This window comes from Lissotriton vulgaris, chromosome 5, assembly GCF_964263255.1.
Source record: "Lissotriton vulgaris chromosome 5, aLisVul1.2, whole genome shotgun sequence".
Lineage (NCBI taxonomy): Eukaryota > Metazoa > Chordata > Amphibia > Caudata > Salamandridae > Lissotriton > Lissotriton vulgaris.
The window spans coordinates 969,588,015-969,601,391 of record NC_141693.1 but is presented as its reverse complement, the minus strand read 5'-3'; the positions used below and the strand labels follow the sequence as shown (position 1 = coordinate 969,601,391).

At 46.3% G+C, this 13,377-nt stretch overlaps 1 protein-coding gene across 2 annotated transcripts in view; it reads left to right on the top strand.

Moving 5' to 3' along the window:
• PTPRE (protein tyrosine phosphatase receptor type E) overlaps positions 1-13,377 on the top strand; it is a 934,466-nt gene that overhangs the window by 811,171 nt on the left and 109,918 nt on the right. For both annotated transcript variants that reach the window (XM_086922566.1, XM_086922567.1), the window contains one exon: positions 2,277-2,353. In XM_086922566.1, coding sequence (XP_086778692.1) covers positions 2,277-2,353 — 77 coding nt within the window. The remainder of the gene's footprint in view (positions 1-2,276; positions 2,354-13,377) is intronic.

Below are 13,377 nucleotides of genomic sequence, written 5' to 3'. Positions count from 1 at the left end.
ACTTCATGCCTTATATCCCTGCTTTCTCTTGTTGTCACTGGTTCACTCTCACTTCCTTCTCTAGTATCTTTTCTGTCTATCTGTCGCTTCCTCAACGTCAAAGTCTGATGATGATAAGTAAGTTTTGCCTGATGCCCGCCACCTGCGCACATTAAGAACAGGCTGTCGTCTTAACACAGCTCATGCCCTTGAGCCGGCTGACAAATTAGAGTGAATGCACGCCATGAGAGCGGGACCCCGCGCGCATGACAACAAACTGGTCAAAAGCTGGTCTTCAGATGCGCAGATTCCCTCATGTGAAGTACGACTCTTCCCCGACGCCTCACTAATGACTTCTCACAGGATTGGTGCAAGGCAATGCACGGCGCAGCGCAGCGCTACTGTAAATGATTTCTACCCTCATTTGTGCTGTGGGCAGAACTTGAAGTTGACATCTGGGATTAAAATTTGGACTACACCCACGCTTGCCCCAGTAGTTGTTACTCTGCTAACATGTTTGAGTCTGCACTGCTTGCCTTCGGATGCGACCTCTCCTCCCAAAACGCACCGAGATAGCCGCTTTCACTCACCAGTGGTAATATCACAGCTCTACCTTTACCACACATTATGGGTCGTGGGTAGTCTGGGGACCCTAAGCAGCCGCAATTGCAATTGAGCGGGCCCACAGAGTGCTCACCCCTAACGTCAGTCTCACAATGGCATGGTGTAGGTAATTAAATTATATACAGTCTCTTCTCTCACCTATTCTTCAAGTGTATAATTAAAAGCGCTCAGCACTGCCCGCCGGCGCCACCAGGCCTGAATTGACCCTTTCCTCGCGACAGCACGACGAGAGCCGAGCCCGGGAGCGTAGTGGTGAGCGCGTAATGCGTCACACCTATCGCGATGCGAGGGGAGGGCTGGCCAAATGTCCATGCAGGGCCGTCATTGGCGCTACAACTGATTGATGGCCCTAGCTGGACTGTTTGAGCGAGGATGGGACTGTGGGGGGGGGGGGAGCCTTACGGACCGTTCACAGGTGGTAAATGCAACAAGTGCGAGTCTTAAACAGTGGGAGGCAGGGGACATACTTTCTCTTCTGAAAACTGAAGTGCTTCACTTTCATGCGCACGGTCACCGCGGCACTGGAGGCCTGTTGCGGCCGCCTTAATAATTTATTTTGGATTGGGAGTAGTTGGGACAACTGTAGACAACAACTTTTCCCATTCCCAAAATAAATTACAAAGCGGAACGGTCAACGGGCCTCAGTATCGCGCAGCCGCCTCAAAAATGGTGCCGCCTGGGGCGGACCGCCCCACCCTAGCTACGCGGCTGGCAGCAGTCGATCTCCCGGCCACTCTGCCCCAGTCTCGTGGTGAGGGACTTCGTGGATGTTCGCCGTCATCCCCAGTCATAGAGTATCAAACCTTGGCAACTTGCCTCTGTCATATGCTGGGTGGAATTGTGGGATCAAGCTCTCTTCGGGCTCTCTGCTGCTTTTGTTGACTAGTGACATCTTTACAGATCAAAGTTGGCTGTAGGTCAGACCAGTAGATCTTCATTGGTTCCAAAGGCATTGGGTCTCATTTAGATCTAGGCGGACGGATTACACTGTCACAAAAGTGACGGATATCCCGTTTGTCGGAATATAATCCCATTATATCCTATGATTTATATTTCGGCGGACGGGACACCCATCACCGCTGTGACGGAGTAACCCATCCGCCAAAATCTAAATCAGGCCACTAGTCTAAGCCAGGAAGGGAAAGAGGCAAAACACCTACTTCACACTCTGTGTAGGAGTAAGTCCAGAAAATTATCAGTGAGGTATGGGCAGCCGGGGGGTTTTATGTCGAAAGCCAGACAGCTGACAAGATGGCACTGCCAATCAGCATACAGGGCATTCTCCCAATATTAAAGGTCTGGATCTAGGGAGACCAATGTGAGTCTATCTTCCCAGAGCACTATCCTGAGGGCGCTAACCTGAAATCAAATGTGTTTCAAATTAGCAGGCCAGCAAGCTGTTCTCAGACATCACAGGGTGAACTTCGGCTTAGGAAATAAATGGCAGGAATCCTAGCTGCTCAAGTTGTCAGAACTTTTGACAGTACACTTGTTTAAAATTGGTCCTAAGTTACTTGATGCACATGTCTTCCAACTTCATTTCATCACGTTTGTATTAAACTAATTAGTATTTCCTGTTTATTACTGTAAGCCGTTAAAAATGAGTATCATGTCCTAACTGAACCTTCATGTAAAAGGACTGTGAGCATTAAATGTATTTTGATGTATTTTAGATGATTTCAACAGGGTGATTCTTTCAATGAAACGTGGTCAAGAGTACACAGATTACATCAACGCATCCTTCATTGATGTAAGTAAGACACAGGTCCTAATATTGTACTTTCCTGTTGCATGGCACGAGCTTTGCATTAATTAATAATACTAGTGATATTCCATTTGTATGGTTAGAAACTCATCTAGTTCATTTAGTGAATATTTTTGCGGCTGGGCTGATGAGCTGTGAAAAAACATGTTTTTCTTTAAATCAAAGAAACAAAGTAGCCTCTGCAACATGTGTAATTATTTTACATTTGTTTAAGTTTTCACTAATATAAGGACAGTGTTATTGCTAAACTCCTAGGTAAAAAGGCCATCATGTGTGTATTTTTTGATGGCTTAGTAAACATATTCTTGCAGAAAAAGTAAAGTACAATTGTATCTATTTCCTTTTTACGGTGATCATTGGAGATATGCAGCAGCAACACTCAATACTCGTACTTTATGTTGCAGTGTCTTCCACTTCATACCATATAGCCCGCATGTGATTGGCTACAGATTCCTCATAGGCACCAACGCTTCTTCAGTTTCTTTTCTGATTTCAGTTTTCACTTTTAAAAAAGAACACTTTTGATTAGGCAATTTAATTGTATAAACAAATGTTCTATGTACACTGTTGGTGCCCACCCCATCTGACGCCTCTGTGCCTGAATTTGCAGACCACAGTGCGAATAGCCACTGAAATCGTAAGCTATTTCTCAAACAACCAAGGTTCATTAGACTCCCGCATCATTCTGTGGGAGGCCGGCAAGGCTATCTTCAGAGGCACGGTGAAGTCATATGTCAGGAGACAAGAGAGAGCTAAAAACTAACTCATTACATCCCTTGAAACTCAGATCACGGAACTGGAAAGGAAGTCTGTCGGAGGGGACCCAGAGACCTCCAGACGCCGACTAACCCATGACCACAACGCTCTGAAGCGCGCTGCTCTGTAAGAGGCCCTCCAATGCTGCCACATCAGTCAAACAGGTATATGAGTGTGGCATGAAAACAGAAAGGTGCTTTACTGGCTGGCCACCAGATACCTTGGCTTCCAGGAGGGATTTGGTGGTGCAGGATGCATGGCATCAACTGAAGTACATGTTGGCAGCAACTGCAGAAACGTTCACAGACTACAACTGGAAACTACACACAAAACCCACGCCCATGGTCTGAGCAAAATAGACTCCTTGTGTCAGATATCCCTCATCAGACCCTGTCCACTGGGGTGGCAAAAGCGTTAGATGAGGTCCGGACCACTGATGAAATAGAAGAAGCCATCCTGGCCATAAAACCCATGGACTACACTAGGCCCAGACGGCTTTCCCTCAGAATATTACTTCAAATGTTGTGCACTCCTTTCCCCACATCTGCTGGTACTCTGCGGAGCTGCTCAGGAGGACATGCAACAAAAATGGTGATCCCAAAATCAAACCACATTGAACCCAGATGGAATGCCTTTTGTCCCAAATCCCTGATTAACATAAAGCTTAAAATATTCGCGATCCTGCCGGCCCTTCACCTCACCCATGTCATTGAGGACCTGGTCCACCCGGAGCAATGCAGCTTCATGCCGGGAAGGAGCACCCGGCATTGTACTCACCAGGCTCACATAGTGCTGGCCCGAGCTAGACAACTGCAAAGCAATTACACCCTGCTACTTCTGGATTTAAGAAGGCTTTTAATTGGATAGACTGGTCCTTCCTACAGGGAGCCATGGAAAACATGGAGTTCGGCCTTAAATCCCGAACCTTTATAAAGCTGCTTTACACACAACCGGTAGCTCAGGTCCAAGTAAACAGGGTTTTATCCAAACCATTTCCCGTTCATAGAGGAACACATCAGGGCTGCCCTCTTTCCCCACTTCCTTTCACTCTTGCCATAGAACCGCTAGCACAGCTGATGAGATGCGATACACAAATAACTGGCTGGAGACGGGGGAACAAGCTGGAAGATAGAACTGTACTATACGCGGATGTTGTCCTGCTGTTCTAATGAGGAGCCCCACCTCCAGTGACCCAGATGTCTGCAGCTGCTTCACCTGTACGAAGACGCCTCCGGCCTACGTCTAAACCACAAGAAATCTCTGTTGGTGCTGATCTGAGGAGACTCATATTCCAGCGCATGGCAGGGGTCCATTGCAATCCAGGGCCTGGGTTTCACATGCCTAGGTGTCACAATAGCTCCGGAGTCCGACTCACTCGTCACTTATACCTCAACTCTCTCATATCTAATATGAAACGAGACTGATGTTTGGCAAAACTTGCTGCTTAATATGCTGGGCTGGTGTTTATTTTTTTTCAAATGATGGCCTTTACCCGCTTCCTATACGTGCTGCAGAATTTCCCACTGATGAGCCCGAACTCATGGTTTGCCAGGGTAGCCTCAGAAACACGTGCTTTCCTCTCAGCCAAGAAACCTCCATGGATTGCCATGAATAAATGCTGTCTTTCAGCCTATGACGGGGGGATGGCTAAAGTAGACGTCCAACTCTATTTCCGTTCATCCCAAATTTTGGTTGTAAATGATTGGTTCAACGGAGGATGGAACGATCCAGCCTACTGTGTAGAACTCTCCCTCATTGCCCTTGGCCACCTAATGGGCCTGTTATACAGCAACCCAATCCCCATGACCCTACACGAGGTGAATACTCTAGTGTTTATAACATGGAGAACTACACTAAGTGCCATAGGGTGGGAGGGTAGGCTGAGTAAGCAGACTTTCCTGTGAGAGGGACAATACCTACACCACCCTGCCTAATCAGAGGGGTTCAACAATGCAGTCCCACTGTTATGCCTCATGCAACTTGCCTTGTGCAAAGTCAGCCTTTCATTTAGTAAGGGAAGTGCAAGGCGTTATCATAGGTTTCTTGTTGGGATTTTTTAGTTCCCCCTTCCCCCGTTACATATTTCAAGATGTTTTCAGGGGAAGAGGTGTGAGTGCAGTAATGGCAGAGTTAACCCTCCCTTTTACTTCTCATACCCATATTTTTCTGTCTTGGGTTCCCTCTTACGCTGTGCTCTTGTCAGGGTTGGGGGATGGTTACTGGTGGGAGGAGCAAGACGCTGTCTAAACAAACTTCCTACAGACACATTGTGGTGCTTGGTTTTAAGTCTTCAGTCTCCTGCTTCAATGGCTCCTGGTTACTTCCTGATTCCTCGGTCAGAGAGTGATGATCTAGTTGTTGGTATTGGCTTTATGTTCTTCCGGATATCTTGTGGTTCTCGCTGCAGACTTGTATGTAGCTGAGTGCTGGAACCTTTCGGGGCTTTGATTTCGACATTCGCCTTCTGCTGCCTGTCCCATATATTTTACCCAATGCACCTTCTCCTTTCCCTGACTTTGGCAGGGTGTTGAGCCATTGTTTCCAGGTTACCCTGCCTACCTGACAACCCTTTTATGTGTGTGAGGCGGAACCACATAGTAGCGTTTTATATCTCCCATTGTGCACTGTGTAGTTTCCTTTGCATTGACCCCTAGACTAATACAACAGTACAAAAAGGTCAGTGCAGTGATTAATACGTTCCTGGAAATGTGACTGTGGTGTCTTTATATTACTGGTTGTGTGGCCATGTTATACTTATTGGAGGAGCCTTATTTTTGATTCCTATGTTCTCTGGGTATTGGCAGCTCGTTTCCTGAGAGGATGAGTGGGATTAGCTTGCCTCTCAAGGATACCTGCAGGAGCCTTTTTATTTTGGTGAGGTTTTTTTTTAGGGGGGGGGGGGGTCCAACAAAGCGAGATGCTCAATGTGGGTGGTTCTTAGGGAGGTAGACTTAGAAATACTAGGTGGTCTTTTCTTTTTTCTTTATATATAGACCCCGCATGATACCAAAGAAGGATTCCCTGAACAAATCTTGTGCTGGGTGTGACAAATCCTTTGTCCAGTTTGGTCCTTCAGTTCCCTCCTCCTATCTCCCTAAGGGCAGTTACCAGCAACACTTATGGTCTTCCTATAATAGTGCGCTGGATCTGGTTCTTGGGGAGATAAGTTGGGCCATCTTCACTCCCGCAATTGTGGATACTAAGATTATTAGTGGGTCCTTGAAGCCCACTTCAAGCTGTTCCACCAATATCTTCAATTAAGGCACGCATTAGCCACGCACAAACCTGATCTGGCTACCTTCCCTCACCACAATCCACTGGAAGCCAAGTTGCTCATGGGTAACCTGGGAAGGGAAGGTTATCCCAGTTCTGTTGCACACTGATCCTCCATGTGTCCGAGCCACTGGGCCCACTGAGGCAGAAATGGGAGAGGTGGGTGGGAAGGATGTGGAATGGAGGGAGGCTTTTATGGCTCCATGAGAGCTCACGCCATCCTGACGCCTATGATTGATCCAACTCTTCTACGTACGTGCGGTTTACTACACATGCTGTCATTTGTGGCGAGCAGGCAGAGTGAACACCTTGTTCTGTGCGCATTGTGGAGGAACCAATGCTGACTTCTTCCATGTGGTCTGGCAGTGCCCCGTGATAGAGACTATTTGGAACCATGAAATGAAGTGAATGAAATTAAATGAAATTTATGCAGCACAACAAATGCCCGAAAGTGTCAAGTCGCTAATGGGGTTAAACCAATGGAAGGAAAAGGAAGTGGAACTAATGATACAAAGATCACAAGGACCCTCAATTAAAGAATGAAAAGCAAGGTCTTTAAGGCCTTTCTGAAAGTATTGTGAGCCCGGAGGCTGGAGATGGAGCAGGGGAGAGTATTCCAGAGCTTTGATGCCGCCATCGAGAAAGCCCTGCCTCCCCGCCTAGCCTTTCGGAATTTAGGAATGATTACACTATTGTGGTTGGAGGATCGGAGCAGTCTAGAAGGAATACTCCATTGGAACATTCTGTTGATCTTGCTAGGTCTGGTGTTCTGTAGTGCAGAACAACACACAAGGTTTTAAAGGTAATGCTTTTGTTCCCAGGTAGCCAGTGGAGCTTGGCTATCGCAGCTGAAACATATTGATATTTAGGGATATCAAGGACCAGTCTTGTTGCAGCAGTTCGTGCCAGCTGTAGCCTGGCTATTGCAGTCTTTTTGACATCCAGATATAGCGCGTTTCAGTAGTCCATCCCAGAGGAAATCAACGTCAGAGCCACTTGTTTACGCGCTGGAAGGGGGATATAAGGAAAGCCCTTCCTAAGAGTCCTGATTATCTAGAAACTGGTAGAAACCATTTGATTGATCTGATGGTCAAATGACAGGTTTTTATCTCCCACAAGTTTGAGATTTTTAGCAGAGCCTGTGGGAGTGGGTAAAGTGCCCAACATATCTGGCCACCAGGACTTGGTCCAAAAGTATGGGAGACTAAGGAAGATCAGGACCTTTGTCTTGTCTCCGTTGAGTCTAAGATAGTTTTTTCCCATCCAGATACCACTACTTGCATGCAGTTCTTAGAATTTGTGGCATTCACCTCCAAATTGTTGCTGATTGACACAATAATTTGCGTGTCATCCACATAAGTTATAGCTTGAAGCCCGAAAGACCTAATGAGATTAACCAGTGTGGCGACGTAAAGATCGAATAATGTTAGATTCAAAGAGGAGCCCTGGGGAACCCCAAATGACAAAGTGATGGACTTAGAGGTATTGATCCACAATTACCATTTGTGACCTATCACTGAGAAAAGATGTTAAGGACTTTATTGCTAACTCTTTGGTCCATAATTCCTGCAGCTGATCCACAAACAGAGTTGGAGAAATGGTGTCAAAAGGCTGCGGATAAATCTAAAAGGATAAGTGCCGCAGCCTGATCCGCATCAACCATGGTTCTGATGTCATTCATTGCAGACACCAATGCAGTTTCTGTCCCATTGTTTCTCCTGAACCTAAACTGTAAGGCATCAAGCAGCTCATGTTGTTCCACGTAAGCAATCAGCTGAGAATTCAGGTCCTTTTCCAGAATGTTGGCAGGGTTGGACAGCATGGAAATAGGCCGATCTTTTTTTTAACTCAGTTAGGTCCAGATTAGGTTTGTTGAGGAATAGCTTAACAGGCTCAATTTTGGGTATTGTCCTGACATGATAGGTTTGTTCAAGGTAGCAGTGAGGCATAAGGCAATTATGTTGGCTCCAAACTCAAGAATTTTGGGGGAACAGAATTGGAAGGGAGAGCCAGATTTAATGGCAAGAGGATAAAACGCCTTCTGTTCGAGGGGAAACAGGGGAAGGATGCTGTCAGGCTCCCTCTGGATGTCTTAGTCTCTTATAAGCTTGGATCAGGAAGGGTATCCTTTTGGAAATGAGTAGGGGGCTCTGAACTAAAGCAATCAAGCTTGGTACAAATCTTCATGATTTTACTCTGAAAAACACTCGCCATTTGATTACAGAATTCCTGAGAGCCCTCAAGGCTGGGGTGAGCTGAGGGTACAGAAAGGAGATTGACTAGCTTAAAGTAGTCTCTAGAAGATTTAGCAGTCGCCAGTGTGTTGGTACAAAAGAGAGTCTTCTCTTCCTTAATGGTGGCTTTATAGTCCACCAGAGTAGACTTATATAAGCCTATTTCCTGTGGATCTTAACCTTTCCGGCAGGCCCATTCCTAACGACGACAGGTCTGGCTTAAGAGTCTTAGTCTCTCCAAAAACCATGGGGTGGTAGGAGGTTTTATCCGCATGTAGGTATCCTTAATAGGTGCCATAATATTAATGGCTGAGGAAAGCCAAGAGGAAAGCTCAGCTGCCGCTAACTCAGAGTCCTCATGATCAGGGCCGGACTGGGAACTGATACCGGCCCTGGAAAACAGTTCGGCCAGCGGGTTGGAGGGGGGGTGCTCAGCTGATAGCACCACTCCTGTCTCACCCCTGACGCTTTTGTTACCAGGGGCCAATTTTGCAGCTAATCTGCAAAACTGGGCCTGGTAACAAAAATAGCCCCCCATGGGTCCAAAACCGCCCCTCACACTGGCGGCCCACTGGGGAAACCACTGGTGCCCCCTATGACCAGTCTGGCCCTGCTCATGATCAGTTCAGTTACAGTTGTTAAGAGCATTAGAAAAGGCTTTTTGACTAAGCCTGTTCCAATGTCTTTTAGACAATATGTTGTTCCCGCAGTTAGAGGTCCCTTGAGTATGGAGCCACGACAAAGAAAAGGGAACAGCATAATGGTCGGACCAGGTAAGGGGGTAGTACATCAGAGACCTTAAGACAAGAGTCATTGGAGAAGATGCCATCCAAAGTTTGCCCGCTCCGTGAGTTTTAGTGCTGACTAGTTGTGCAAATCTGCAACCTGTCAGCGTGTCCTTAAGGTCCCGGAAGTCATTGCACATGTTGTTTTCCACATGGAAATTGAAGTCACCCAGGAGAGTAATGTTATGCTTTCCCAGGTATGATTTGATTAAGTGTGCAAACTCTGTTATAAAGGCAGACCTGGGCCCAGACAATTTGTAGACTCGGACACCAGCAAACAAGCTGGTAGGCAGTATTTTTATAGAGAGAAATGCAGTGCTTCATAGGGGCCAGAGTTCTGAAAGGGTTACATAAAGCGGGAGTACTTTATTTTACATGTAATTGTCAACCCTCCCCCTGCCAGTCCTGTCATGTTTGATGGAGGAATGGCATCTACCAGGTCAGGGCAGGATGACTTCCAAGCCTAGATCTTTGTTACAAAGACCCAGTCAGTCTTGTGAGTAACGTTGAACTCCGCAAACTCCACTTTATTTTTAACCCGGGATCTAGCATTGATCAGGAATCTCAGATAGTTGGACGTACAGGCCGCAGACACTTCCCCAGGTAGAGGGGACATCGGAATGTTGAGAGGAATAGCAGGGTTGGATTTGGATTTAAAATTGGCCCCGGCAAGCTAAAAAAAAAGTGGCCCACATTTGCATATTGCCTTTCCTCAAAACACTGCTTTGGTGAAATTTTATTTTTAATTTAAAAGGGAGGGGGGTAAAAAAATGCACGTATTTGTTTACACTGGTGACTGAAAACAAGTGAGGCCACTTCTGCTCAGGCCGCCTGCCCTGTTAGGTATGCATACATTAATGAGTGGGCTGGCCCTGCGAGAGAAAGAGTGACACCTTTGCACGTTGCTAAACGATTGGTAATGGGTTCCCATCTGCCTCCAGAAAGCCCACTCAGACACCCACTGGGCCGCTGGCTGTAACCGAACAACAGCGACACTGCCCAAATCCGTCCCCCTGACTTCTCCAACAAGCATTTACAATGCAATGGTCTCGGCAATATTATAGGTAGAGCTATTGGAATTGCTCATTATTTTTTTTAATCTTTTTTGTATCCCTAAATAAATCGCCTTGTCATTTGTATTGGCATTAGCTTTGTATTTTGCATATGTGATACCTATTGCATTAGCAGAGAGAGAGTGAGGTAGTGAAATAGAGAGAGTGAGGTAGTGAGAGAGAGTGAGGTAGATAGAGAGTGAGGTAGTAAAGAGTGAGGTAGAGGGATGTTGTGAGGTAGTGAGATAAGCATAGAGTGATGTTGTGATGTAGTGAGATAGAGAAAGAGGTAGTGAAAGAGAGTGAAAGTGAGTTAGTGAGATAGAAAGAGTGAGGTAGTGAGAGAGTGATTGAGGTAGTGAGTTAGAGAAAGAAAGTGACGTTGTGAGGTTGTGAGCTAGAGAGTGAGGTAGTGAGAGAGTGAGGTAGTGATGTTTTGAGAGAGAGAAGTTGTGAGATAGTGAGAGAGTGGAATAGTGAGGTAGAGAGTTATGTAGTGAGAGATGGGTAGATAGAGAGTGAGGTAGTGAGAGACAGAGAAAGTGAGGTAGTGAAAGAGTGAGGTAGAGGGATGTTCTGAGGTAGTGAGATAGAAACAGTGAGTTTGTGAGGTAGTGAGATAGAGTGAGGTAGTGAAAGAGAGTGAAAGTGACTTAGTGAGATAGAGAGAGAGTGAGGTAGTGAGAGTGAGGTAGATAGAGTGAGGTAGTGAAAGAGTGAGTTAGTGATGGAGAGTGATTTTTGGTGGTAGGGAGATAGAAACAATGAGTGATGTTGTGACGTAGTGAGATAGAGAAGGATTGAGGTAGTGTAAGAGAGAGTGAAAGTGACTTAGTGAGATTGAAAGAGAGTTAGTGAGATAGAGAGTGACGTAGTGAGTTGGAGAGAGAGAGTGAACTTGTGAGCTAGTGAGCTAGAGAGTGAGTCAGCGAGAGAGTGTTGTAGTTATTTTTTGAGTGAGTGACTTGTGTTATAGTTAGGTAGTGAGAGTGATATCGAAATAGAGCGGGAAACAGACAGGGGGAAGAAGGCACAAACACACACAAACAGCGAAAATACACGGAGAGCGGGAGGGGGGCAGGAAACGGGAGGGGGCGGGAAACAGACAGGGGCGGGAAACAGACAGGGGGAAGAAGGCACAAACACACACAAACAGCGAAAATACACGGAGAGCGGGAGGGGGGCGGGAAACAGACAGGGGGCGGGAAACAGGGGGAAGAAGGCACGGAGGGAAACAAACACGGGCTTACCTTCACTGCGAAGGATATAAAATGGCGGGCACAAGCTTCCGGATTTTGAGGATTTGGGGTCGTGGTTTTGCTGTCCTGAGTGACGGGCAACGTCACAGGGCTAAAGAATGCAAAAAATCACGCCCCCAAATCCGAAAAAGACGGGGCTTGTTTGAAGTGATGCATCTCTCCTCCAATGGCTGGCCTCCGTTTAGGAAGCCAGCCAATGAAGGAGAGAGGGCAGGGAGGCGGGACCTACAGCGCTCTAAGAGTCATTAAATCTCCAGCCTAAGTCTGCGCAAGCGCAGCCTTTTAGGCCTCCGACCTAAAAAGAGAAAAACACCACAAGGAACCACTTTGTTTCTAACTCAGAAGGAGATGCAGGTGTTGCAGATTTTACTAATTAAAGCAAATATCATTTGGAGGGTTCCTGTCGCCATTCAGCGAGTACCCGTCTATTGACGTTGTCATGGCAATACAAAAAGGATAATCTATTTACTCTGTTCAGCCACTAAAAGTGCAGAATACCTTGAACAATGGGTACGGATTTAAAGAAGATGTCGCTCGAAGGTGTGCGCGAAATGCAGGATGTCAACGCATCTGAAAAGCACCTGGGCTACTGGAGGTGGAACAGAAAATCAAAACATCCCATCGCCGGGCGCACCAGCAGCACAGTCACCTCCCAGGAATGGATGGGGGGGGATCGGATTCTGCAGTAACGACAGGGTAACTGGAAGGCCACTCTGGGAACAGGCCCAGAGATCGCCTGCACTACATTGAGTGGGCCTGTTCCCTTCAATATACTTTCTGATTCACGCTACCTTATCTGCACTCAACTTCTAAATTCACTTGCACTCACAGAGGAGAGCTCTGTTGGAAGGAGGATGGGACACCTTAGCTCCCATGTCAATCCAAAAGGTATTTCCCATCCCTTATCCAGGTGTTAGGCAAGAGTGCAGAGTAAGAGCAAACCCAGTTGGGTAGAACCCATAACTGTGGTGCCCCTCACACACCAAGGCCCCGGAGGAACAGTACCTAGTGTATAAATCATAGCTAATTCCCTGCCACCCTCTCCCTCACAATAATCTCTGTACCACTTTTGGTACATTTATCAGTCTCATGCAGGAAAAGTGGCCTTCTCCCAGATGTGGGGCTGGAGCAGTGGGTCTCTTGAGTCCGTATTGTGGCTAATATACAATTATTGTTGCTTTCTGCTTCCTTGACTAATGTAGGACTCACGTGTTCTGAATAGACAGACAGACATGCTTCTGTTTACAAATAAACAATGGGAATTATGGTGTTTAGCAACTTTTCAATTTGGTTAAAGTTGCATCAAAGCTCCAGCAGCAACATGAATGCGCTGGAGCAAATAGCGCAAGAGGTTGGTTGTGCTGTGTTTGGGCACCTCTTAAAATGGAAACTGATAAGCCAAGGACTAAGGAAAGCTTGAAAGAAATACTACACCAGTACCTAATAAAACACAAGTTCGGCTCATACAAAAGGCACACAATCCAGAGCTAGAAAAAGCAATGGACATTATTCTTCCAAGAGACACCATTTTCGGATAGTACGCTTACGAAACAGTATCTGAAACATATTTATTGTGAGACTACAAAAGCACAGTACAAAAAGTTATGTTTTTCCAAAGTATTCAAATAACATTTGAAGGAGACGTTGGTA